Raw genomic sequence first — 26,811 nt, 5'->3', positions numbered from 1 at the left:
CTGCAGCCAGAGTGCAGGAGGCTCAAAACACACAGCGAAGGAGCCCGACAAGACTGTAAACATGAACCAGAGAAGAAAGACAGTGTTTCTCCAAGGGAATAACTCATGTACTGAGTCTTACTAACCTACAGTGGATTTTGCGGCTGGTTTTGCTGCCTCACTACAGAATTTCTGTATTTCTGCTATGGACTCTAAAAGCCCTGCCCCTAACTTGAAATTCCTCTTCACTGTCCTTCCCCTGCCCCGCTTGCGGTAGCAGCCTCGTGCCACGAATTCCCCAGGACACTCACCCCCCCAGGACCCTATCCCCTGTGGAAGCTGGCATTAGCAAGGAATAACTTTGTAGTCAAGACAACATTCAAAAAAAGCAAACAAACATTGTGCACATTTGCTGCTTTGTAAGAGTTTTCTGGAACCAAAGGCTTTCCACGAATTCAAGGAACAAACTCATTACACAGCAAAGCAGCTGGTAGACTACACGGTGGAAGCACAGAAGTCTGCTGCTACTGAAACCAAAGCTCCAGTTTAGGAACCTGGGTACTGGTCTGCAGGGCAGAACTCACTGGGTCAAGGCTTCAGCTTACACCAGCCTCTTTGCCGCACTACGGAATAGTAACGAGAACAGAATTCCCCCTACTTTCGGAACACCCCAGCCAGCAGCAGCGAGGTCTCCTCCCTGCATAAATTTAGATGGCAGCTCTATTGAGCTCCTGGCACCGCAGGTGCTCACGGCCAGAAAGGGGAAGGAGTGCCCGATGGGCTGGCAGGTGGGGAAGCGCTGGGGGGGAGCTGCAGCAGCACTATATGCAAACTCCCTGCGCGCTGGCTCCCGGGCTGCCCTTTGCAAGGCAAAAACTGCAGCGCCCTCGGGTTGATTCAAAGGGGATTTAAATGTCTAAAGAGAGAGCAGATGCTCAGTGGAATTTTCAGAAGAATTCAGACATGGAGTTTTTAAAGCCTTACATATGCCTGCACCTGGAGACAATGAATAATTTTACAAATCTGGCTCTTAATCTGGACTATTTAATGGTGTAATGCTTTACACAGGAAAGCATTTTTAGCACTCCACAAGACAGGCCAGGGCATTGAGAAGAGGTACAGCCTGTACCAGATATTTTTTCTAGCTTATTTCAGAAGAATAAGCTGTTTTGTCTCTGCACTAATGCTACCTTGCTTGCATTTTAAAGATCAATTTAAAGCACTCTTTCCTAGCGTGAGTTATTCATTAAAGACCTATACATTTTTAAAAGCCCTTTGATGAATACACTGGTTTCTAACAGAATGAAATTCTGCTGGTTGGTGGTTTAGAAAACAAACAACAAAAAATGTTTATTGTGGAATAATGATCAACCATCCGGGAGCCCATTTAGCCAGCACAGACTTAATCTAGAATCGTTACGCAATATAACACGCAGTAGGCAGCGTATTTATTACAGGTGATTAGCGCTTGCCTCTCGCGCTGCTGTAACACAGCACAAACCCAGAAGCAGAGCAGTTCAAAACCTCCCAGGGAACACCCACAAATGAACTATCTGCAGGTCCTTATCCTCAACACAAATTATGCACCCAAAAGGGAATTCAACGTGGCAGTGCAGGCTTTTGGCACCCTGTGAGTTGAATGGAGGAGCCAGAGGATCAGCCATGGAGGGATTTTACTGGGGAAGCCACTGAGTGGCACAAAATCAATTCTAGATTCATGCCATGCAGTGCAGGGGAGCGGGAAAGCCGTCTTGGCTTATTCTAGTGGCAGCGCTACCCCAATGCACAAAGCCAGCCCTGGGGACAGCGAAGGGCCAGTCTCCATCGTTCTGTGTTGAACCAGCTTTAACCTTGGCCCAGAGGTTGGCTCTCAAGGGCTTTTCCCTCTCAGGCACATCCAGAGCAAAGAGAGAGGGCAGCAGAATTACACCAGTGGGGAATGGCTGCAGTGTCACACGTGAAGAGAGGAGCCAAGAGAAGGCCATGGACCCCACCTTCTGTCTGGCTGGGGAGTCAAGTAAAGAGTTCTCCAAATACAGAGCTCCTTACAAGAAAGGTAAAAGGTGTCCTACGCCTCATCCACCTTTCAACTCAGGTTTGCAAAACAATCTGTGATCAGAATTTTACCAAAGTTGCTTGGTTTTGTGACCATATGAAATCCACGGCTGCTTAAGGCAATTTCTTGATGTAGATGAAGGCCACAAAAGGTCTTTCCAGACACAAATTATGTCCCCAGCCCTTCCTCGGGAGGCACTATGTGCAGCAGGAGTCCTCTCATGGCCTGGATCCAGAGGGAATGATCTCTGCCTCTGAGGTGCAGAAAGAGCAGGATGTAGCCACTGGGCAACCATCCTCTTACCAGCTGCTCTGCCTTTATCTGACCGAGCAGCCGATAAACCAAAGCCCCGTACTCACTTCCTGACAGGAATCTTTCCCTCTGCGTTAAGCTGCATCTTCAGCTTCACCAGGCTGTGAAAAAAACCACACAAGATTATAAAAATGCACTTGTACAATCTTAGAGGTCCTATTAAGTAAGGGAAAAGAAAAAAATATGCAATTGGGAAAACAATCTAACAGTTAACTGAAAATCAGTGTCCTACAGACCATCAGCTTAACCTCAGGCAGAACCTGTTCCTGTTTCTTTGGAAGAAGCAGGCAAGTTATAAGAGCTTAAATATCAGAAAGATTCCACTGAAACATAAGATCCAGATATGAGATAACGTTATCTCCTATTATTTAGCGCTCCTGAGCGATCCCAAGCTGCCAACCAGACAATATTACAGAGCAGAGAGAAAGAGGCAGGACTTTGTTGGGGTGAGTTCTTTGACCGCAGTGGGGGGGACAGCGGAGGCTCAGAATTTCAGTTTGTGCAATCCCACGTGTGTGTCTGACCAGCTCAAGCACTTCTGTGCCAGTCGGTTGTCACGCAACATATGGCCTGACCACTGACCCCCTGCCTGTGCCCTGGGGCTCCCGAGCTGACACAGGACTTCTTTGGAGGCTGCCAAAGGACCTGAATGCTAAGAAGCCTTTTTGTTGTAATATAGACAGAAAGGGCAGCACAGGAATGGTTCAGAGAACAACTTTTGTCAGAAATGACTTACATTTTCTCTAGGAAGGTGTACCGAGAAGCGTTGTACGTGAGAGGATTCCGAACGATGGCCATGATATCCTCGGCCCAGCTCTGGGAACAAATGCACACACAAGGCAGAGGCGGTTGGGATTTATGGAACTGCACCAAGAAGTGTACAGCAACAGACACGGAAAGGGCATAGAACCATGGAATGGTTTGGGTTGGAAGGGACCTTAAAGCCCATCCAGTGCCACCCCCTGCCCTGGGCAGGGACACCTCCCACCAGAGCAGGTTGCTCCAAGCCCCCTCCAACCTGCCCTTGAACCCCTCCAGGGACGGGGCAGCCACAGCTTCTCTGGGCAACCTGGGCCAGGCTCTCACCACCCTCACAGCAAAGAATTTCTTCCTTACATCCACTGTAATTCTACCCCTTTTCAGTTTAAAAGTGTCACCCCTTGTCCTGTCACTACAGGCCGTGGTGAAAAGGCCTGTCCCAATACTTCTGGTCTCCAAATCCCAACAACTGTGCCCTCAGGACTCAGTACCTTGCCAACATTCTCCTTGTAGGACACAAAGTTATGGAAAGTGAGGTCCACCATGTCAGGGCCAGACACAATTGTCAGAGTCTTCAGCAGGAAGGTGCTGTGAGGATAATCCAAGTTAAAAACCTCTCGGAGCTTCTGGCACTGCAAAAGAAACACAACAGATGGGGATGAAGGGAGAATGAGGCAAATTGCACCTGGAAAAAAACCAGAACCCAATCCAAACATTGACCCAAATTCACAGCAAGCTTTTCAAGGGTTCCAAAATCGTTTAATGTGATCCTCCTTTCCTTGGCTTTCCTTATTTTTCATCTTTATTCTGGAGCCTGCATTACCTGGATCCTCCATGGAACAAAACATTGTGACTAACGTCACTGCACAAACATGCTGGTTTGGTCTAAAAAAGTAAAAGTTGGAGACTGCTTGTAAAGAAATTCCTTCTGAACCTCCAGCCTGAAGTTGCAGACAAGCAGGTGAGGATTTGCCCTGCTCATACCAGAGGTGCGTGACCAGGTTGTTGCAGCCATCAGTTGTCAAACCACACGCTAAGAAGGTCTTTTAGATTAGTGTGATACCTTTTGCTGTAACCAGCCTCCTCCACAAGGCGTTTAGGACCCAGGAGGTCTCCCAGGTTCAGACCCCATTACTGGAGAGATGGGCTCTCTCCATCCAAGTCCCATTTTCTGCCAGTTGTCAGTTTCTAGAAGTGGTTTTTTCCACAGCAATTGCAGTATCCTACAGCGATGGCTCACCAGAGATTTGTTTTGTTAAGTACAAAGCTCATCTGATTACTCATGCTTGGATTTCATCACCATATGAAAGTATTTATAGAGTCTCTTTAAATTATTTAGCATTTTCTGCATTCCCACGTAAGGCGTCACGAAGCCAAGGTATCCCGGAGTTGTACTGACGGTCGCTATTTATAATGAAAGGATAAAATCCCCACGTCCTAGAATAAAGCGCAGCAATTCATTATCCAAAGCGCAGGATAAATTCCTACCAAAGCAAACAGAGAGGCTGTCAGAGTACCTGCTCCTTCAGAAACCAAGGGCAAAATTCATGATCTGGGATCGTTAGCGGAGCAGCTCAGACTCGGAATTTAACCGGAGCCGGAATCTGAGCTCTCACTGTAGGCACAAACCTGCAGTTTGAGACATGGCTCAGTTACTGCGTTTCAACAAGCTAAAACATGGGTAACACCTTAACACATTAGAAATCACATTGACTTTAGCAAAAAAGGTTTTAACTAAGTTATTGTGTTTGCTATAAACTTGGAGCACATCGAGAGTCACTCACTGCGGGTCAGCTCATGTTTAGTGACTCGTTCAGCTCCTACTACCTGCTGAGGGAACCAAACTCCCTGATCTTAGACTTCCATGGACTTCAATTTAGCCCAAACCAACTAAAAACTCCTCCATGCAACCATCTGTTTGCATCCCATCGTGATTCAAATGGAAGCAACTCCATTTCTGCCGCACAATTGTCTCTTTACATTTGGGCTGTAAGAGCAGAAACTCCGGAGCAGCTCAGGCTCGGGCACTCGTGTGCCTGCACCACGTCGCACACCGAGCTGTGCACAGATTTTATAAGGAGCTCTGCAGACTTTTTCCCACTGCATTTTTCCAAATTTCTGGAGCATTATTAATTTTACCTCATCTGTAGCAAACAGGCACCTTTAGGAAAAACAGGATGGGCTGGATTATAACTCAGGATCATCTGACTGCTGGCTCTCACTCCAGAAAGGCAACTCTCTGCAGGGGTAGCTCTGGGACCTGTACAATCCAAGAGCATTTGGAGGGAAAGAAGGGGGAAAGCAGTCAGCCACCCGTGAGATTTGCCTATTTTCTAAGAGGGAATTTCTAAAATGCCTCATTTTTGCTTTGTGAGCAGTTTTCTTCCGCTGAGGTGAGCGGCACCCCCCTACCCACACCTCCTTTCCCTGCTCATAGAGACTCCTTGATGGAGTTTAACTGTTCATTACAAGTGGCAAAGTGTTAGGATTTTAACTTCAAATTTAACTTCATCTTGCAAACCCACTGGCGTTCGTTCAGCTTCTTACCTCTGGTGTTGTAAATTGTATGAAGCTAAGACAATAGAGAACTTGTGGTTTATGCTGAACTCATTTCCTGTATTTGTTACAGAGCGGCTCCTCCCAGCCCTTCCTTCTCTACAAACTGGTGTCTCTTGGCTCTCCAGCAGCTGTTTCTCTTCTCGCTGTGTCCCCAGCAAGCTCCATGCTCCACCAGAGCTTCTGCCTCCACCCCGCAGGGCTCCTCGGGGCAAACCTGGCCCACGCAGCGGGTGGCAATGGCCCGCTCTCTGCTCGTCTCAGAAGTCGTTCAGAGTCAGCCTTACCCTGCGCAGCTCTTTACGTGCCATGCCCTTTCTCTGCCTTAACTCACGGCACCTCCCGACACCTCGGTGAAGCTGATAACTTCATTTTATGAGACGCAAACTGCAGCGGGAGAGGAAAGGATGATCTTGTCAGGGGTCTAAACTGGGTCATAACTTCCCAGCGACTGACTTCCTGCCTGGCCGTGAGTCACTCGCTTACTCTCTGCTGCCTGTACACGGGGATTATCTCCCACACAGGATAAACGCGGTGGTGTTGGCAACAGCACTGAATGAAGATGATGAGAGAAGACCAGAGACTGCATCCAAGGGCACAGAACACGATGCCACGGCTCCTTTCTAACCTGTTCTCCTTTAGCACCTCGTGCCGCGGCTTCACTACGTAATTACTTAGTGCCACGTTCCAGGTGGCCATAGAGGAAAAATAGGACTTGCTACATGAAAAGCAGGACAACCACGTTAGCCATGCAAATCAGAGAAGGGAAACATGCTTAGGAAATCCACTTAAAGAACCCCAAACAAACAGAAAACAACCCACTGGCAGAGTGGCTGAAATACAGATTCGACTTGCATTTCACTTCCCACCCTCCCGTTTCCCTAAAATCCTCCTCCGTGCAAACCAGATTCATAGTCCAGAGAAAAGCAAATTCTCATGCAAATATAACCAAAGAGCCAGGCCTAAGGCAGGAGACAGAGACAGTCCCTTCTCCACTTGGAACGGGACACGGCCCAGTGACAGCCAGGATTCCCCACAGCTCCACACACTCAACACCGACAACTCCGGACCTTCCTGAAACACGGAACGTGATGCTTGTGGTATTAGAAGGCAGGACTCGACAGCAAGTCTTCTCTCTTGGAGAAGAACGGTCTCGTTCGGTCGTCAGAAGGGAAAGGGAGCACCAGAGATGATTCAAATGCCTTTGGCTCACTCCTGTCCTCGTTGGCAGCACCGCTCCAGCGTGGGATGGGGAAGGAGAGCGGTGGCAGTGAAGCGGGGAGGTCTGTCCCGTCGCCGGCTGCACTGCGGGGCCAGCCTGTCTCTGCTCCCGGCGTCTCAGCGAGACAAAGCAGAAAAAAATACGCAGATGAAGCACTCTCAGCTCTCATTGCTGTCTTATCTAAAGGAAGCGGAACATGCAGCAGCACACAGATTCTCGTGGCACAAAATAACCCGAGGCATTCTGGAACGGAGCAGGAACAGACCAGGAGGGAGAGGTGCAGACTGTGCACCCCCGGTAACTTCTGTCCCTGTGGCCTAAGAGCTCACACTGCAGAAAGACGGAAGAGGCAGAAAAAGGGCCCAGCACGGCAAAAAGCCATTATTGAGATGGGACTGTTTCCTTGTTTGGCCCCCACTCCACTATTTATAAATGCTTCACAAGCCACAGACTTCTACCCGCTTTCCTCTCACACACACCCCCAGGTTGTCTCCACACGGCCTCTTGTGAGCGCTCTTTTATTTGGAGGCCTGAACATCAGACCTCGGTGAGTCCCAGCCTGTGCTGGCGCCCGTTCCCAAATCAGCGCAGCACCAGGAGAATGCTGAACCCCCCCGAGCTGCCTCCCCCCGCCATGCAGCAAACGATGACCCCCCGCAGCGCGTTCATAGCCCCTGGCTCAGCCTCTGCTCAGCCCGGAGCGCGGGGCGAGTGCTCCCTGCACTGGCGGGTCCTCATTCCCACTTTATCAGCTCAAAATATGACCTGTGAAATACCGTGGTATGGTTTTCTCCCTTGCACACGTTCAGTTCAGAGTCTGCATCTCCAGGATCAATAACACCAAAATGAGTACGGAGGATGAAACCGTTTTATAATCGCAACAGTCAGAAAATACTTCTGTTTTTATGAAAAATGATGCTTGTTTCAAAGCCAATGTCTGCTGAAATGTCTAAACAAAATGCAAGATGAAGCCAACAGCCCAGCAGTCTGGCCTAAAACACCGTGTATTTTGGTCCTAATTATCACATCCTCTGTCGGCGTTCTGGGGTCCTGGGGCATCAGAAAAAATATAAAATGGAGCAGTCGTTGTTGTTCCTTGTTACTCAAAGGAAAATACAGAATTGCATTGTAAATAACATCTTGATCTGCTTCGGCATGCTGCTCAACTACATTCAATAGCTTTTTATCTTGTCTCCTTTATGGTCAAAGTCCCTGCTAATTCTTATCTTTATTACTCTTGAACAGCTGCCAAAGTTCATTCTGCCCCGTCTCTCAAAAAAAATTTCCATCGAGAAAAAAAACCACTGCAGAACACTGAGTAGCTCTCAAAGAAAATACAGCAAAGGGGGGGAGAGAAGGGGAAACCTGCACGCGCATGGGAGCAGTCACGGGAGGACCCGGGGGCTGCGTGCAGGGCTCCGAGCGGGGCAGAAGAGAGAGGAGAGTATTTCTCAGAGAGAGCAGGGCCGTCCCTCGCCTTCAGCCAGCTTCACTCCAGGAATCCCCTCCTTCTGGGGCAAATAGCACCCTTCTCATTTGGAGGTGGCTCCTATTGAACCCTTAGTGACTCGTCCCTTTCTCAATGCCACCCCCACTGCACTGGGCACTACAGGCTCACTATCTACTCCCTAAACACCCCGCGGTGTCAGGAAGGGGGTCCCACCAGCCCCTGCCCCCCAGTTTGCAGGGACAATGCCGTGACCTGTACTGGCGAGGGAGTGCGTAGGACAGCAGGGCTTTCCAGAAGCGGTTTATCTGCATGGGCACTTTGGGGTTATTCTTCTCGCCGTGCGTAGAGCGGTTACAAAGAAAAACCCCAAACCTCTTGCCTAACAGCCAAGGGAAAGTGTTACCGAGAGCAGGTAACTCCCGATACCCACAGCACAACCACCCGCCGGCGGCGAGACTCCTTTCCCCTGCATCGCTCTGAACAGCTCAGGGCAAGTTCCACTCTCAACCATTCCAAGCCGTTAGATTTTTAAGAGGGGAGGCAGCCGCCTTTGTCATTCTTCTGCCCCTCACCTCAAACAGATCTTCGCTTTGTCACACCAGTTTTTCATATTTATACCTTCGATGCACCAGACGTAGCTGCCCTGTGGGGAGGGTTTAGGGATTCGTGTTAAGAATTTCTCGCTGCTTTCTGCATTCCTTTGAGCAAATTCTGTTCTCGGGAAAGCCAACTGAGTACACAACGCAGGGCTTTCAGCGAGCGCTGCAGAAGCATCAGGGATAGTACAGCCATGCGTAAATAAGAAATTCCCAGGTCTGGACAACATCTCTCCCACTGTTTTGGTTCAACGGCCGTTTCAGTGCCTACACAAGACCTCCCATCATCCCATAAGAGAAAGGTGGACAAGGAGCCAGCCTAGTGCTTTTTAGTACATATTGGCATAGAAATGCCAGAAAATTCCCCGAAATAAAAAGGGGACTTCTATTAAATAGGTCTCTGTGAAATGCAGAATTCAAAGGGCACAGCAGAGGTTGTCATCAGGCGCATCACATCTGCCTGTTGAGAATACTTAATAAATCACTTGGTGCTTGACCTTTGTTCCTTTGTTGGTAAAAAATGAGCTGTAGCCAATTCCCAGGATACTAAAATTCTGTTTCTGTCCCATGACAATGGCTGGAATAGAGCAGCTACGCCAGGTCAGAGCAGAGATCCCTCCAGATAACTGGGGAGAAGAACAGGGCACACGCAATGGTACTTCCCTGACCCATTTCTGCAGCTCCCAGTGATTTATGATTCAGCAACTTCCTAAACCAGAGGCTTTATCTGGCATTTAATAACCCTCAAAGGGCATTTCCTTCTTGTCCTGACTTTTCAAATGGGGGAAGGCATCCCCCAGCGCAGCGACACGACACGTAAACCAGCAGCACCTCCTTCTGCTTGTGCTGAACCTGCCTTTGGAAAATTCCACTGCATGTGGAGGGCTCATGCTGGAAGAAACCCTGAGCAACCGCTTCGTGCTCACCTTCTCCATCCAGCTCCCAGTGTCACCGCACCCCACAACACTCCTCCGCGTCCCCCTCAACTTTTTTTTTTGGCCAGACTACAGTCCCTGCCCACTCAGATGTTCCTCGCACAGCAGCCATTTCATTCTTTTATTAATATTGCTTCTCTCCTCTGCCTTTTCCAGTTCTTTGTCTCACTGGAGATGAGGACACTAGAAATGCCCAGGAATATGGGTGTATTCAGGGTGTACGCAGTGGGATGATCTCTTAATTCTTTCCTTACAATTCCTAACACACAACTAACTTTTTGGAGCAAATCCTACTGATCGCTGCATTGATATTTTATCCTCATGACCTTGTTTCTGACTAGCAATAGTCAACTCGGAAAGTTAGGTTTGTTTTGTTTTTTTTTTTTTCAATTCAAGGTTTTTCTACAAATCAGCCCTCACTTTATTACCCCAAATAACTTGGTACCGTTGGCAAACTTTGTCTTGTCTCTGTGCGCCTCCCCTGCAGACCACAAGTGACCACCCAGTTCGTCAGAGCCCCAAGCACTGATCTTTCTGGGAGTCCACTGGTTCTCTCTCTTCTCTCAAGAGACGTTTTTCTTGTCCTCTAGCAGTAATTTTTCCACGCATAGATGTCCTCTCTTATTCTGTTCTTTAAGAGCCTTTCCTTATGACGGGAATCACAGGGGTCGCTTTCCAATTGTATTGAAAAGATTTAGAGCTAATTATTGCAACGGAGCCACTGGTTCCCTCTCCTCTTCTGCTTTTTGCTGCCCTGGTACCACTCATCATTTTCCTTATTCTTTCCACAAACTTCTTTGTGCTTTCATTAAAAATCTCTTTTTAAATGCCATTTTAGTTTGTCTGAATGTGGTCATCCCAAAACTGTACTGTGAATTACTCTTCAAAAAACTAGGGTTGGCCTTGTTTCCAGAGCAATTCCTGGTTCATGAGCAGGGGCTCATTACAGAAAGATGCTGTTTCAGTAGAAATTCCTTCCCTCTAGAAGGAACTCTGACACTGCACTCGTGCCGGGATGTTTCTCCCGGTAGTCTCCAATTAATTTTCCTTAACTAATTGCTAAAATCTAGGACGTTGTCTCCTGCCTGCTGCCACTAGAAGGACATCCACCTATGGCCTCAGTACTTTACACCATCAATTTATAATCTATGAAAGCTGAATTCATTTTGTAAACAGGTTATTCCTGAAGTTTAATGCCCTAGAAAACAGTATCTCACACCTCTCCTTTAAGTTGGCCTTTTCCTTGGTGCAGTCTGTTGGAGTGTAGCACCCAGCTCTACCACCTCCAAATACTTCATTCTCTCAAATGAAAAAAAATTTCTGAGAGCTCTTTTCCAAACATTATTCCCATAAAAAAAGTCGCAGACAAAGTTTTAGTCTTGTTGAAAACTCAAATATGTTTTGTTCCAGTGAATTTTCAAGAAGAAACACAGTTTTCTCAGAAGTAATTACGATTTTTAAGAATTGTGTGTGATGGGTACTGTCCTTGAGCTCTGCTGTGCCTTTATCATCACACCTCATCATGTTCTTTTGAGACTCATCAGCCTTGGGGAGCTCTGAACAGAGGCTTTCAGAGCAGTATTAAGAAAACAGCTGTTCTACTTACGCAAAGAGGCTGCTCAGTCTCTCAGCATATATTGCAAAACCTTCCCCCTTTGCGTTAGTCTGAGAATCACCTGTTACCACATGGAGCCATTATCTTTATTCCTTTGTTTCCGTTTCACATTCTAGCTTTACTTCAATTTTCTTCTTGCCTTCTCCATACATGGAAAAGTTAAAAACAAACACAAAACAGACCCAGGAAAAAAGTCCTAACAAGGACAACTTTGCTGCAGGAAGCTTAAGTTATAACCGAAACCAAGAACAAAGCCGTAATCGTATGCTTCCCTTGGTCTGCCACCCTGCAAGGAGACAATTTTAAACTATTTGGGAAAACAAAAGAAAAAGAAACACTAGTTTTTCTGAAAGTAAATTTTCTTCCCTTTAAAGGGAAAAAACTCTACTGCGCTGGAATCTCACTGTAACTACAGGTTTGTAGCTGCCTTGACATCTCTGCACAAGGGAGAAGCTCTGGTGACTCAACACAGAAGCATCACCAGTCTCCTGCAGGACCTCCCGTTGTAGCCCAGAGAACGCAGAGGCCAGGCCAAGACCAAAGCTAGGGAGATGCATGGCAGGGTGGGAACCCAGCCGCTGTGCATAGCGGATAACGGGCCTTCTGGAGGGCACCTAGAAGGGGAATTGTTTCCTAGATTTCTGGCATATTCTTTCCAACAAGCTCATATTCCATAGTCTGGACGTGCCTGTCTTTTGGGCACACAGAGGGCCCCTGGGGGAACTCGGGGACAAGAGTAAAGACAGCTTTTCTATATTTATGAAGTTGTGATGTAAGGAGACAGGGTCCTCTCCACCTTCTTGTAAGAGAAAGCCAAGGTAAACTGCCTCAGCTTATGCCAAGCCCTGGGCAGCCTTGCCTTTCCCACAGAAACACTGGCAGCAATGAAGCCATGCACTCACCTTGGGGATTTTGGCAAATCGCCCCACTCGGGTATCTCGGATGCTGGTTATATCCAAAATTTCCATTTCCTACAACAGAATAAGGACAAGGAAGGTGAAGGAAAGACAAAGGAGTAAGGAAAATGATCCACTGCAGAGCCCCCAGAAGCTGCAAAGCAGGGCTCTGGCCGTGCCCTTCCCCGGGGCAGAGCTCTCCCACCAGGAAGGACGCAGGCAGGGAAACACGGGCTGCTGATCCGCCAGGGTTCTATGGGGAAACCTCCCCAGTTACAGCCCACGTGCTAATGGAACCCGCTCAGTTCTCAGCCTGCCTTTGCCCTCACACATCCAGCAGGGAGCAGCTGAGTGGGAAGGCAGGGCAGGCCCGGCGCTCCCCGGATCACTCCCAGCAGAATGTCACCTATTCTGAAGCAATTCCCATGGAGGACATTCCACAGCCTTCCCCGGGCAGCCCCCTCCACCTCCTCACCACTGCCTTGTTGTCATGTTTATTTTGTTTGTTCTTTTAATATCCAACCTGAATTTCCTTCCTCTGTTACTAATTTGTCTTCTCACCATGGATCTGGAGAACCAATTATATTTGTTGCAGCAGATAATATTATTTTCCAAGACCACAATAAGGAGCAATGTGGATACCATGTCTTCTGGCTGTATCCTCATTTTATAGTCAAGTGGGATGGAAATTTTGCTCCTAATCCCACTGCTTTCTGAATCCCTACTGCAAAAGTGGTGCAGTTTTAATTCCTTGCTGTTCATGACAAGCAGATCTTAAGAGGAGTCAACCAAAGATTAATAAACTGCACGAATTCAACAGACAAACTACTGCCCGTGCCCCACCATGCTCCACATCAGCTCATCTCATGTCCCCAGTGGCTGGGCTGATGCCAGCCCGCACGTGACCTTCACTGGCCTGCCCTGGCTCCCTCTGACAGCCGGCATTGGCCCAACAGCCTTCTCGCCAGCTCACACTGTCTGCAGCTTCCCTCAGAGAATAGGAAAGATGCCAGACAAGCGCTTCCCCAAGGATGTAAAACAGGCTGTTGCTCCACTGCAGCTCTCAGATTTATATACAGTTTATTTTAGGTGCTAATCAATGGCATTTTCCAGGAATATGAGACATCCCCCCGGTCCGGGTTTCCTCTGTCAGCTCTGCTTCCCTTCCCCAGCCCCTTTCCCAGGTCATTAAACCCCTCATGCCTCTAACCCAGTGAAATATCTCACTTTTGATGGGTGACAACAGCTCCCCTTGCCTCGTTCTGTGCACCTCCTCCACTGCTACCACTTCTTCCCACTGCCTGACTGGAACCCTAAAATTCTACCACCGGGAGCGGACCTTGAGAGGGGGATGAGAGCGAGGGAGATGGCTGAAAGGGGAGCACATCTTCTAGAGGAATGTGACAGTCCGCAGCCTCATGACACTGTGTTCTCAGAGGATATGGCTGTGTGGCAGTGCCTTTCCTCCACTGGGGCACAGTCTTCTGAGGAGGCCGAGCTCACCAAACCCCTCAGGTCTCTTGGCCAGGCGCGGTGCAGGACCGTATGTCTCTCTATCTGCCATGCCTCTTCGGCATGTAGGTCATGAGGAGGAAGTAGAGCTGAACCACAGCTCTGCTCTGGAAAGCAGAAGTAAGCCCAGCCTTCCACCTCCACTCAGCCAGATCTCTCCACCCCTTCTTGCTACTCATCAGTGAGGAACTGAATTCTCTTACCTAAATTTGTTGCCCCTCTCTCTCCCCCCGTAGCCTGTGGTTTACCTCCAGGGGACAACTTACTCTCCAGACTCAATGCTGTCTCTACATCACTATGGTCACTACTTGGTTTTTTTTTATTATTAAAATCTCTAAAACACCAAGAGGTCAGTTAATTACAACACAGGCTGCATATCAGGTACACGTTAGCAGAAGCTGCATACATTTAATTACATACATCCAACCAGTTTCCTTCCAGCTGCACCATCGCACTGGCTGGGCTGATCTTTAGCGTGCTGGGTACAGGGCTACCACCACTGCTGTTCTCTGTGAAGCCCTCTGAAGCACATCTAAGGAACTTTGCAGGTGTAAGACTGTCAGCGTGACAAGTACAAAAAGACCATGCTCATCTCTCTGGCACGTTTGCAGCTTAATTTCCTGCTCTTTTTCTGGAACTCGGAGACGAATCTGCCGCTGGATAAGCATGAGACTCCCAGGTCCTTTTTGGGCGGTTTCTTGGCGAGTGGAATGAGTGTGGTAGTGCTCCTGAGTGCAGAACTCCAGCATCTATGGTGCTTTAATCTCACACAAACTTGAACAGGCTATTCGGAGACCAAGCTGTGAAGGCTCAGCACTTACCTTATTCTGATAGGTCCAGTATAAGTAAAAGCCCTTTGGATCCACTCGAAGAATCACGGGAGAGGCATTTGCTGTTTCCTGACAAAAAAAACCAACAGAAGAAAGGTCAGCACCGTACATGACTTGGAGAATCCATCATGGGACGTAAGGTTCCCAGTTCAAATATAGACCCAGACGGGTGAATCATCTTCTGATTTACGGAAATGAACCAGATGATTTTAGAACATCTCCAGAGTAACAGTGTGAGGCTACAGAAGCTGATCTCTGCTGGAGCCTGGCTCTCACCTGACACTGAACAACTCTATTGGACCTTCTATACAATGAATTAAGAGAAGGAAGTACCTGTAGATGCAATTGTTTGTTTCATTTGAACTGCCTTCCCTCCAAGGCACCTACTTTGTTCTACGAGCTGCAGAGTGAGCCCAGGCTGAGCATAGGCAGCATTCATCCATGGCACGTACCGTCTAGGTGTCTATAACCACACCAGTTATCTGGGCTCTCTTCACAGAGAATGAGGCCAAGTCAGGAAGAGTTCAAGGAGGGATCCATTGAATACAGATGAGTCTGCTTTAGGTGGTGATTCTTAAATTCCATGGACTAGCTCTACACAGACTATAAAACAGAGCAGCTATTTAAACACCCGCACTACAGGCACAGTTAGATGAAATAATTTGGGGCCAATCCTGAACTCCACACAACAGAGGGACCCTCCAGATCAGAGCCAAGGCACGTACTGCAAAGCAGACACAGGCTGCTGGGGGGTTGTGTCCTTTGCCTCCGAGTAATTACTCTGCTTCTGCATTGTCTGTTAAGGACAACTTCACAGGCATTTTCAAGAACGACATCCATTCCCATCTCACATGCAAGCCTGCACTAAGAGATGAATTAGCGTGAGCTCTTTGGAGCCAGAGATAAAGGGCACTTGGTGCCTCCGCTTGGGCCCCAGCCCATTTGCTCATTCAGCCTAGCTGACTCCTCGCCGCGTTTGACCTCGGCTGCCACAGAAGATAGGATCGTAAGGCCTATCAGCCATTTCCAGGAAGGCTTCAAATTCAATTCAGGAAGTTGAAATACCCAGCTACTGAGATGAAACCAGTACCGGAATCTGGAAGTTGTTATTTGTCACTTGAGTTCTTCGGTCTGTTGCTGAACTCATACTTCACTCCAGAGTGTATCTGTATTTCCAGGGACCTCCACTTCCAGAGTCAGTATTCTTCATTACAGCAAGCTGCCCGGGCCACAGTGCATTGGATGTTCCCCTGTTCCTCACCACTGCCTTTCTCACTCCGCACTAGGGACAATGCTGATGTGCACAGCACCGTGCCCGTGTTCCCAGAGCTCTTGGTTGGCTCCCTGAACACAAGCCCTGAAGAGCAAAGCAGGCGCTGCAGTACGGCTACCGAGTATTGTGCCATGTTTCTAGATTAACTTTATCTCCGCCGAAGCAGCTTTCTTGAAAGCTGGCTCAGGCTGCAATGAGGACCGCTGACACTGGCCTCCTCATCAGGGACGTGGACGGCCTGGGGTGCAGGTACTTTCCTGTTGCTCCTTGCAACAAATGCGATGGTGAATTCCACAAAAGATGGTCCGGTGGCCAAACTGGCTGCTGCTCACACTGTGGAGGTCAACTCCAGGGCAGAAAGCAAGTGTTCTCTGGTAAAATCCTGTACTACATCATCTTTCAAGGATAGAAAACATTTTTGCTTGTACTTAGAGGACTAAGAGTCAGCATAAAGCCAAATACACAGGCGCCTGCTTGGCTTACGAGGTCAGCTGCTACATCAGGCCCTGCCGGAGGTTTCGAAAGGGTTCCCAAGCCAGTTCTTGAAATAAACTCTCCTCCCGGCGGTAGGAGTTAACCTCCTTCGTCTGGCCGGCAGCCCCAGCTCGCTGCGTGCTCCACAAAGCTCAGCAGAGGGTTGCTCCTGGCGCCAAGACGTGACAGTCCAGCCTGTCAGAGACCCCACTGCACTCCCCTCCGGAGAATACACTACAGATCCTGGACAAGGTGTAGGCACTACAGAAAAAAACGTGGGTTTGGTTTACTTAAGAAACTGTTGGGTGCAGTCCAGCCCCAAACTGCACAGTGATGTAAGGAGCCGATCTGTTCTACCTTCATTCCTTTGCCTCAAAAATTGCGGAAGAAGTTCAAAACTATTGCCAACAGCACAGCCAGGTCAATTCAAAGAGTGAGACAAAAAACACAGGACCATGACCTCTGAAGAGCGGCCTTTACCCTGACCCTCCACTAGCCATGCTGCAGCCCGGAGCTCTTGCCATGGTCCCCTGCAGCCGGCTGTAACCATGGAGTGGGAAGGCACCATGAGATGGGGCAACGTGACCAGAACAGCCCACTTATAGAGAAGGCTTTCATTACTGTTGGAGGTCAAGTCTGTAAACTACTTAGTAGTTAGAGGCAACCTTTCAGGGATGTTTACAAATCTGTAAACCTTAGGGACCGCGAAAAATCCACACAAGACTTGAGCTCCCCCACTCCTATGGTTGCAGCAGCAAATAAACACTTGGTGGGTCTGGAAGCCCAGCTTGACTCAGCTTGGGTTTGAAGGGAACTAACTATCCCAGGAATTCCCAGTGAAGCACTTAACAGCTTCAAGTTTTGGGAGAAAATGGTCCCTAAGGACTGAGCATAGAAAGTCAGCAGCAATTTTAGACAAGTTTGGCTACTGTTATTCTCAGAAACCAAATCCCTGTTCAAATTCAAAGAAGCCACAGGAGCATTCTGCAAGCAGTGGCCCCCAGTGGAAAGAAAGGGAAGGCTGCGCTTTCCACCATGCCCTGGTGCCATCCTCCTGTTCCCACACAGCAAATGGAGTAGCTGCCCGGGGATGTTCTGACCTGTTTTCCTCAGCATCCATCCTCTCTGTCAGCTGTAATTCACATTGCTTTCTCTTTTCTCAGTGCCGCTGGACCTCCCCTGCTTTTGCTGCGCACCAGTGATCTACCTCCCCCGCACACGCTGCCTTGGGACGTAAACTCCATTCCAGCTTTACGCCCACAAAAGCCAGCACTGATCCCTCCTGCACTGCTGCTGGAGGCTCCTTCTCGTGCGGCTCATTGGCGATACCACATCCAACATTTCCCCCGGATCTTGGGGAATAAGCACCACCTGGCCTACCCCTCTTTTATCAACATTCCTGCTCAACAGCAGGCAATTCATACTCCAGCCAAAATGGATGGGCAGCTGCTGCCCTCCTGCTCAGGTATGTGGGTATTTGGGGAAATACTCTTTTGTCTTTTTAGAAGCTGAAGAGGGGGACAACTGCATTCAAATTAACCTCTCCTCTTCTGCTGTTCCACACTTTCTTCCCCTTGCAACGAAAGGCAGAGACTGCAAACCAGGGGTTTTGAAGATACAAGAGGACTCTGAGTTGGAGAGCAGCAGGTTTTTGCAGCACCCTGCGGGGCTCTGGCACTGTTAAAGCACAGGCCCCGCAGTGCTCGGCTGCTGCGCAGACCCACAAGCAGGCAGGCGTGGGGGGACATGGCTCACTCTCTCATCCACTCCAGCAACAGGGCCGTTAGAGGAAGCAACTTGGAGCCTGATCTCTATCTGTTCAGCTCTGGAGTAAATCCTATCCCTCAGGCTCCTCTGGACGTGTCCCAATGCAGCGTGTGCCTCTTGCCCCAGGGAGGCTGCCAGCAGTGACTGCCTTCCATGGGGCCTGGGGTCCTACACCAGAGAAGCTGTGACCCAGACCCAGTGACACACTCCATTTACCTCCATCCTCCACAATAACGAGGTGCAGAAGTCACATCACCAACCCCTAGCAATATGCCCTAGCAATATGCCCTTTCTTTTTAGCCCTCGGCTCTCCTGTAGCTCTCAGTTCACTCTCCCAATCCAGACATTGCTGCTTTCAGGTATGACACACAATGTCCCATCTCCCCCACTGAACCTGTGCTCCCAGCCTCCCCACAAACCCTGACCAACACACGGTATCTGCCCTGCCACCACACATACGACCTAGCAAAGCAGAAACCCCGGTACTCACATCATCCCATTTGATGAAGCGCTCGCCCTTGGACAGATACTCCTTCACCTCCGGGGGCTGCAGGACAGGGGTAAGCATTGACATTCTGTCCCGCAGATGTTCTCCTCAGCCACCAGAAGCAATAGCAGCCACACAGTTTGCTCCTCCTCGGCCCCCTCTCCTCTATCTCTGCCTCTCACATGGCAGGGCGCTCTGCCATTGCCACTGTTGGCATCAGCAAGCGAACAGCCTCTTATATCCCAGCCAAATTTAGGAGGGGCAGGGACAGGCAGGCGAGGACCGATGAATCTGCATTGCAAATCAACAGCTCTCCAAGCAGGCACCAGCAGCTCAGCCCAAGGTCACCGGGAGGAAAGGCTGCGCTGGGCTGAGATGCCCGCTGGGCAGTCATGCGCCCGCACCGTCTCTCCAGGAGGGACCCGCTCCTCCGAGTCGTACTGGTGAAGCGCACGGTTCGTAGCGCTTCCGCAACTGAACTTCCTTAAATGTTCTCTTTGACGAAGTGCAGGCATTGCCAGCCGACACTCAAACTATTTCAGCAGATGTGGTTGCGGAACAGCTCAGGCTTTGGCTACAAGCAGACTGCCCCCTTCATGCAACGGGCCAAATATCATGTAAAATAAACTTATTCCTTGCTCTGTACAGACTCCATTTCTGGAGCCACTTGCTGCGCTGTCCAGTCTTTGACTTTTTTCCTTTCTCTTACGGGTTCTTCTGAACGTCAACCTGAAAAGTGAGACAGAGCAGCGGAGCAGATGGAAATTCCACAGACAGCTGAAACAAAACACTCACAAGAGTCCTTAGGAACAGCAATATTCTCCAGATTCACTTGGGTCCACTGCAGATGCTCCGGGAACCCAGCATGAGAGATGTGCAAGGTGGGGATTATAACCACGAAGGCGCAGAGCAGTGACAGAAAGCAGAACAGAAGGTTAATGGCAAACAGGGCAAAGACGAGTCCCTGCCCCTGACCTTGGAACGAAGGAATTACGTGCAGACAGCAGAGGAGAGAAGGAGCAGATGGGCAGTGGCTGACCAGGAGAGCGGCTTGTGAAAAGGACTGACACGGGCAAGGTTAACTTTAGTCAAAAAGGCAGAGCCCCACAACTAAGTAGAAGTGGAGGTAACTCCGCTGCTCTTGCTATAACAGGATCCCCAGCCACACGCTGGGATTTCATCCTTGTTGTCTCCTCTGAAAGCCAAGGTGTGGCACTTGCCATTGCTCAGGAGGGACAAGACACTGTCAAAGTAGCAGATTCTCTGAGAAGGGTGGACAAAGAGACTCCCGCTGTGCAAAGGGAGCCAACTGCATGGGTTTGTTCCTTCTTTCCCACCTCTGACTTCCCCAGTTCGATAAGGCCAGCACTTCAAAGGAGACTGGACAGCTGGGGGAAGGCTGGCTGAGGGCATCCTCATGGCATTCTCAAACGTCAGCGGCAGGAGAGATGAAGTGGACCTGTAGCAAATGCTCTAGCTGTAAAAACCCAAAGATGGCAGCAATCCTCAGAGAGATGCCTGCTGCAGGAACAGAGAACCCTCAACACACCTAACAGCCCTTGTACATTTCTTTCAAGGGTTTATCTGCCTGACAACCTGGGAATAAGAGAGCTTCTACATTTCCAGCTACCATCGAGTTTTCTGCATTTACTAAATTATTTCACAAGGCATTGTACTTCCCAAGCACTGGCTACCCCAGCCAAGGCTGTTAGCTCTATTTTATTAGGGCAGTGGACCAAGGAGGCTTACCCATAGCTGTGCTTGCTCGGTATCGGGGCTGAGACTAGGGACATGGGAATCCATCACCTCCGGTCTCATAACCAAGCCACACTCGTGGTATTAAGCTTCCTTTGCACATGCAAAGTGACATGTGCTTCTCAGGCGGCTGACAGAGCCCTGGGGTACTCCAGGGTGGGCCAAGACAGCATCACTGGGACACCCCCCCCCAACCTCAGCGAATGCCATTACTCCCAAGCAACAAAGCAACAGTGTCTGCTCAGATCCCAAAGGCTGAGCTGGACGTGCGCAGGGAGCAACAGCCTGGCTCTTGGCAATGCCAGAGAAACTCCAGGCACTGCTGGGTGGGTGTTGTCTGACGCTCTTCTTGTAAGACACTCAGGAACACACCCGGAGGCCTAGGTACATCCGGGGAAAGCCCATGGGAGCAGAGGAGGCTGCAGTGAGGAGTTCAAGTTGTCTCAGCTCTCACCTGATCCCTTCCGCAAGGCCAGAGCAGTTTCAGGGCTTCTTAACTTTAACTTAGGGAGCAGCTGTGAAGAGGATGAAGAGCACTGATCTTGCTCAGCAGTGCTGCAGCCCTCCTGCCCTCCGCAACACTCAAAGCACTAAAGGAAGGTCTCGAAGACCCCAGCTGTGAAGAAGTGAAAGGTGGGATGAGCTTTGCAGGTGAGATAGGGGGTAGGGTGCCCAGGGATAGGACAAGAGGAAATGGGCACAAACTTGAATATAGGAAGTTCCATCTAAACATGAGGAGGAACTTCTTTCCTGTGAGGGTGGCAGAGCCCTGGAAGAGGCTGCCCAGGGAGGTGGTGGAGTCTCCTTCTCTGGAGACATTCAAACCCCACCTGGACACGCTCCTGTGGGACCTGCTCTGGCAGATGGTCTCCAGAGGTCCCATCCAACCCCATAGCATTCTGTGATTCTGCGAGATCAGGCAGTCACAGCTACTGGTCCCAGTGGCCCATCTAGTCTTTACCACAGTTATCACTGCTTCGTGAGCCACGTCTGCTCCCTGCCAGAACCGGGGCCTCACAGAAAGGCTGCTTCTCTCCTGCATTCTCTCAGACCTGAACATTCAACAGCTTTCTCTGCCTCATCAACAAACCTAAAGTAAGCAGGAATCCTACCACAGCTTTACTTGCTTGACACTCAAGGTCAACTTTCCCTAAGGGATAAAACAATAAATTAAAATAAAACCCCAAGATGCAGAGCAGCGCCCAAGCTAGCGGCTGTCCTGCGAGGCTGCGCACATCATCAGCGGCCAGGATCCCCGCTTGCATAAAGATGGTCACAAAAGCTGAACCTCACTTCCTTTTGCATAACCCAACCTCCTTATCTTTCATTTCACACTCCTTGCTCTATGTGGGAGCTTCTGTCCCTTGCATGAAGAGATGGCTGATGGAACAGCGATAGACTAAAGCAACAGTCCTGCCCTCTGCTGAAAGCTCTGATATCGAAGCACGCAGAAGCAGCAGCATTTTCAGCAGAATTTATTTCAACCACTCTTTATTTTCTTTCTCCTGCAAGGCCTGTCACCCAGTGTACGGTCACCCTACTGCCCCTCTGCTCAGGGCTCTCTGCCCCCTTTGCTTTCTTCCCTCATCCTCACCACCGAGCACCCCACTACCCACCGCAAGAGTGCCGATATGCACAAATTGCCCTTTTGTCTTTTTTGCTGCCTCTTTTTTTCCCTGGAGACTCTTCCTTATCTCCCTGCGCTATTTATTCAGCAGTCTCTACCTCCCACAAGGTGCATGCAGAAGCAAGGTAATCAGCGTTACCCGTCAGAGGTTTTACAGGACAGGGTCTGTAGGGTGATTTAAGCCAGGCTGTCTATTAAATCACCTTGGCTGGATGGCTCCCGAGTCCTAGCAAATGACTTTGTAACCTCAACCCCAGCCAAGTCCTAGCACACACAAAATCTGTAAATCTCTTCCAGCGTCGTTCCACTATAATTATACCTTGCAATGTGTAATGCTGTCCTCTAGTGAACAGCTGTGATATTGCACACCCAGCCTTCAGCACTGCCTTCAAACACCAGGAGTGGTCACAGCTAGGCAAAGCTGAGTTCATCCTGCTGCTCCTTCTTCTATTCTGCCCTCTGAGCCCTGGGAATCCTGAAAGGATTAATGGCACCATTAGGACCACAAAGGCCAGTCTCTTCTCAGCACCCCTGGAGGGGAGAACTGCTGAGTGTGTGTGGGAGGCATATTGTGTGTCCTACTTTGAGCCCAAACCACAAATTCATGACAGCTCTCAGCTGACAACATGACTCTTCAACTCCATCTGCGAAAGTCAGAAGGCAGTGGATTACAGCACCGAAAGACAAGTGCCCACAGATGCCACAATACCATAAAAGCAGTGAGGTTTGGTGTAAAAAAAAACCCCAAAAACAATCTGACCAAGCACCAAGACATTGTTAGGTCCGTAATTAACTGTCCACTGGCAGGAATATGCAGCAGGAGTATGTTATGCTTACAGCACTCTGCTGGCCTTCTGTGTATTTCCAACCTGCACAGCTGAGGGACGCAAGCAGGCGCTCCCACTACGTAAACATCCTATACGTTACTGCAGGACAAAGATAACACTGCACAGGGATGACTGAACCAGGCAATTCCTAATTGCTAGCAAAAGCATGAAAATTTCCAAGACGGGTCACTAACAGAAGAACAAGGAGGATGACGAGCAGCAGCACAGCAGGCAGAACGTGCCCATCTCCTGTTCCCCTGAGTAACACAACAGCAAGAACAGGAAAGTGAGTTCTACCAACACATTTGCTGCCTGCCACTGCAGATTCCCAGCCCTGGTTGAGACCTTAGCATTACTGCAATACTTCTGCCATACTCCCCATTGCTTCTGCTTTTCACACCCAATTAGAATAGGCTATTTCAGTTGGAAGGGACCTACAATGATCATCTAGTCCAACTGCCTGACCAATTCAGGGCTCACCCAAAGTGAGCTGTTAAGGGCATTGTCCAAACACTTCTTAACCACTGACAGGCTTGGGGCATCTACTACCTCTCTGGGAAGACTCTTCCAGCTCTACAACCTGCACTTTACTCACTCAACTTCTCTTGCTGAGATGTAATTTTTTCAATTTGTGAGAAGGTCAGATGCTGAAGCCCATTTTACAAGTGCAAACTCCTGTGGAAGGTCCAAAGCACCAAACTCAGCTGCCACAGACACTGCCTCTGCCCAGCGAGTCAAGTCCAGAAGATCACAGTCTCCTCGGGCAGGTCACAGAGAACAGCAGCTCAGGGGCCGTTGAAGAGCAAGGTCAACATCTTAAACTGACATACCATGAAGATAGTACCTGGGGCAAGACATATCTAACAGCTTTAGGAACAGAGAAATTACATATTTTTAAGGTCAACACGCTCTGTCAGTTGAGACAAACTATTACTCCTGAAGCATCAGTCTTCATCATGAAATAAAGAATGAAGAGCGAGCGCTCTGATACACAGCAGCTTCACTCAAAGCATTCGGGGTGTAGGAAAAACCAAGACCCACTGGAAAGAGGCACGTTTCTTGCCCCATCCAGACAAGAGCCCAAGCAAGAGCCTGGGTGCAGGCTCAGGTACTGAGCACACTCTGACTCTTCCCCTTCAGAGAGCTCTGAGGCAGCCTCTTAATACAGGATTTCCAGGGCGAGGTAGCAGATTAGTGCAGCCTTCAGGGCAGGACTGAACCCCTGCTTCCCTGAGAGCAGGCACCTCCAGGGTCCAGAAAGGTGAGAGCTCTTTGGCTGAGAAGCAAAGGGCGTCAGCTTGGTCCCAGCACCAAACCAAGGCAGGTAACGTAGCCTTCAGCCCACGGATGGCTTTTGGTCACCACAAACACACCAAGTTTTCTACGTGGATTTAGAGAACTGTGTCCATATGTGTAAGCCCCAATACACAGACTTTGAAAGGCAAAGCATCCCAATGAATCCCATTCAAGAAACAGTGGCTCCCATCCCAGCTGGCCTCCTGGTGCAGCACTATTGAGTCGGCCATGGAAAAACAATTTCAAAAAAAAAAAAAAGCCTCCCCTGTTTGAAGCGAATAGTGCAAAATCAGAGATTCACAAGCTTTCAGCCCCCCCAAGTTTCTCGCTAACTTCCACCCAGATAACCAAAGCTGCTGAAAAAAATAAATACATTTCACAAGGGCTCCCCAGCCCCCAGAAGCCATCAATCGAAGCTGATCGACACCAGCTGATACCCCCAGCAACTGTAAAGGTGCAGCTAAAGATGTCTGAAGCTAAAGTGGCAAGACCTCATCCAGGCAGTGTCCTTTGGTGGGACGGGAGGAAGGGTTTACTTCAGATCCTCATGAGATGATGAAATCCCTTCACTTTCGCAGAGAGGTTTGCTCTCCTGACACACCGCTGCTGCCCGCAATGCCTCTGTGTGCACAGGCGGATCACGGACTCACCCCGTGCCATTAACTAACGAGCCCATGAATACACACACACCCAGCATGGCCATCGCTTCCTTCCATCGCTGCTCTCCCACAGACTGCCTTACCAGGAACTGTCTGTCTTTTTACCTTGTTTATGGTTATTTGTGCTTTTTACATAGCTTTCCTAGCCCTGATGCATGCAGTCAGGGCAGTGTATTTTAAATCCTCTCCTGTCTTTCTAGAGGTCAAAATTAGATCTTGAAAATGATTTTTTATTTCATCATATTATCAAACAGGGAACAAACAACGGCAAACACACAAAATGACTACAGATTTCTTGGAAAAGAGCTCTCTAGGAAACATTTAACACCGCAGAAAGCCCTGCTTTCTTTGGAACACTCAGATAAACATGGGAATAGGAAAAAGCAGCAAATGGAATGGAAAGCTCTACCAGAGCACAAGGAAGGTCTCTCACTGGGCGATTCTGTGGCATTCATGGTGTGTGAGCGGCCAAAGGCAGCAGCGTGTTCCTGAATTACACTGACAAACACAAGGCTGGGTGTACTGGTGGGAACAGGGAAGGCTCAAGAACCTTGCAGTTGGTCCCCAGGCCTACACGACCTCCAGAGTGTATTTCAGTGACAGTGATGAAAATTGAGGAATAATACAGTCCGCAGAAAATTGAGGAATAATACTGTGACAGAACCAAACCCATTTGGACACCTCTGCTGGAAATGTATACATTTGGATGATTATCAAACCAGTGGATCTGGAAGAAATATTTTCCTGAACAGAACGGCCAGTGACTTGTGAAACAAAATTTAAAGATTTATCTGAAGACAACACAGCATTAGTATGGAATCCCACTTCAGCTCATTGCCAACAAATCTTCCCCCTTTTCACAGGTGTACAACAGAGCAGGACGGAATTTTCTGCTGACATTTCCCACGCTTTGTGCTCCTGGAAGCATCAGAACAGCCTCTCTCCTAGGGCTGTACAGCTCCATTTCCATCGCAGCCTGAACCAGGACAGCAGCAGCGTGAAAGCACTGAGATGTAACCAGAACCAGCTCCAGCAGAACTGGGAGAGGATTCAGGCTGCTATTTTAATTCTGTTAAATAACCCTTCCTTTGCACAGGCTTATCAACACGAGTCCAGCACATTTTCCTCATTCAGCTACCAAAGCCAAGCAAACACAAATGGAGAAAGTAAAAAAGTAACAGTCGCTTTTGATTTTTTTTCTGCAAGGAAAAACTACTATGAGATCAGGGAGCATTATCACATTCAAAGCTACATTTTTTTAAGTAGGGTGAAAACCCACGTTGACCTCATATATAAGATAATCTACTTGGATCTTTAAAGCAGCTAAAATTTCATGTTGCCTTAGCGTAACTAGGCAAGGACCCAAACTTAAGCTAAGTCAAGCTGACCTTGAGGAATGGACACGCTGCTTGGCCTAACCAAGAGCTTGGCTGCACCAAGAGCTGGCCCCAACGACGGCTGGAGCAATCCCACACAAATGAACTACTGAAAAAGCACCCTTCTCCATCTCCACCCCCAAAACTATCCCAGATTAAAACAGCAGTAACCCACGCTAAACCAGGATCACTTTAGCTTCAGGGCTGCATTAAGAGACTGTGGATAAGGCCTTCCATGAAAATCCTGTTCCAGTGCTTGTAGGAGCAATTGCAAGTTGCTGCAACTCTGAATGAAGCGTTGTCATTCTGCAACCGTTACAAGCTGTATTTTCAGACGACCCGTGTCAGTGCTCTCCCACACATACACGTGAACACATACTATAGAGATATGTGTACTGCGTGTATCAGGGAGAGGCACAACTCACACACATGAATTTTCCACACATAGAGGTGGGGGAGTTCAGCTTCTTCAGACCATGAAGACCAGAGGCAAAGATACACAGTCAGTTTACACGGCCATTAATCATCGCTGTCCTATTGCTTGAAAAGTGG

The 26,811-nt window shown here is 48.9% G+C and overlaps 1 protein-coding gene across 2 annotated transcripts in view; it reads right to left on the bottom strand.

Annotated features, from left to right (window-relative positions):
• Nucleotides 1–18,931, bottom strand: part of PLCB2 (phospholipase C beta 2) — a 47,991-nt gene extending 29,060 nt beyond the window's left edge. For both annotated transcript variants that reach the window (XM_074148469.1, XM_074148470.1), the window contains exons 1-6: nt 18,723–18,931; nt 14,710–14,787; nt 12,383–12,451; nt 3,598–3,738; nt 3,084–3,163; nt 2,395–2,448 (exon numbers count right to left, since the gene is read on the bottom strand). In XM_074148469.1, coding sequence (XP_074004570.1) covers nt 2,395–2,448; nt 3,084–3,163; nt 3,598–3,738; nt 12,383–12,451; nt 14,710–14,787; nt 18,723–18,806 — 506 coding nt within the window. In that variant the 5' untranslated portion in view covers nt 18,807–18,931. The remainder of the gene's footprint in view (nt 1–2,394; nt 2,449–3,083; nt 3,164–3,597; nt 3,739–12,382; nt 12,452–14,709; nt 14,788–18,722) is intronic.
• Between the last annotated feature and the right edge of the window lie 7,880 nt (nt 18,932–26,811).

Source organism: Numenius arquata, chromosome 6 (genome assembly GCF_964106895.1).
Source record: "Numenius arquata chromosome 6, bNumArq3.hap1.1, whole genome shotgun sequence".
NCBI classification, from domain to species: Eukaryota; Metazoa; Chordata; class Aves; order Charadriiformes; family Scolopacidae; genus Numenius; species Numenius arquata.
This window is presented reverse-complemented; position numbering and strand designations above follow the sequence as displayed.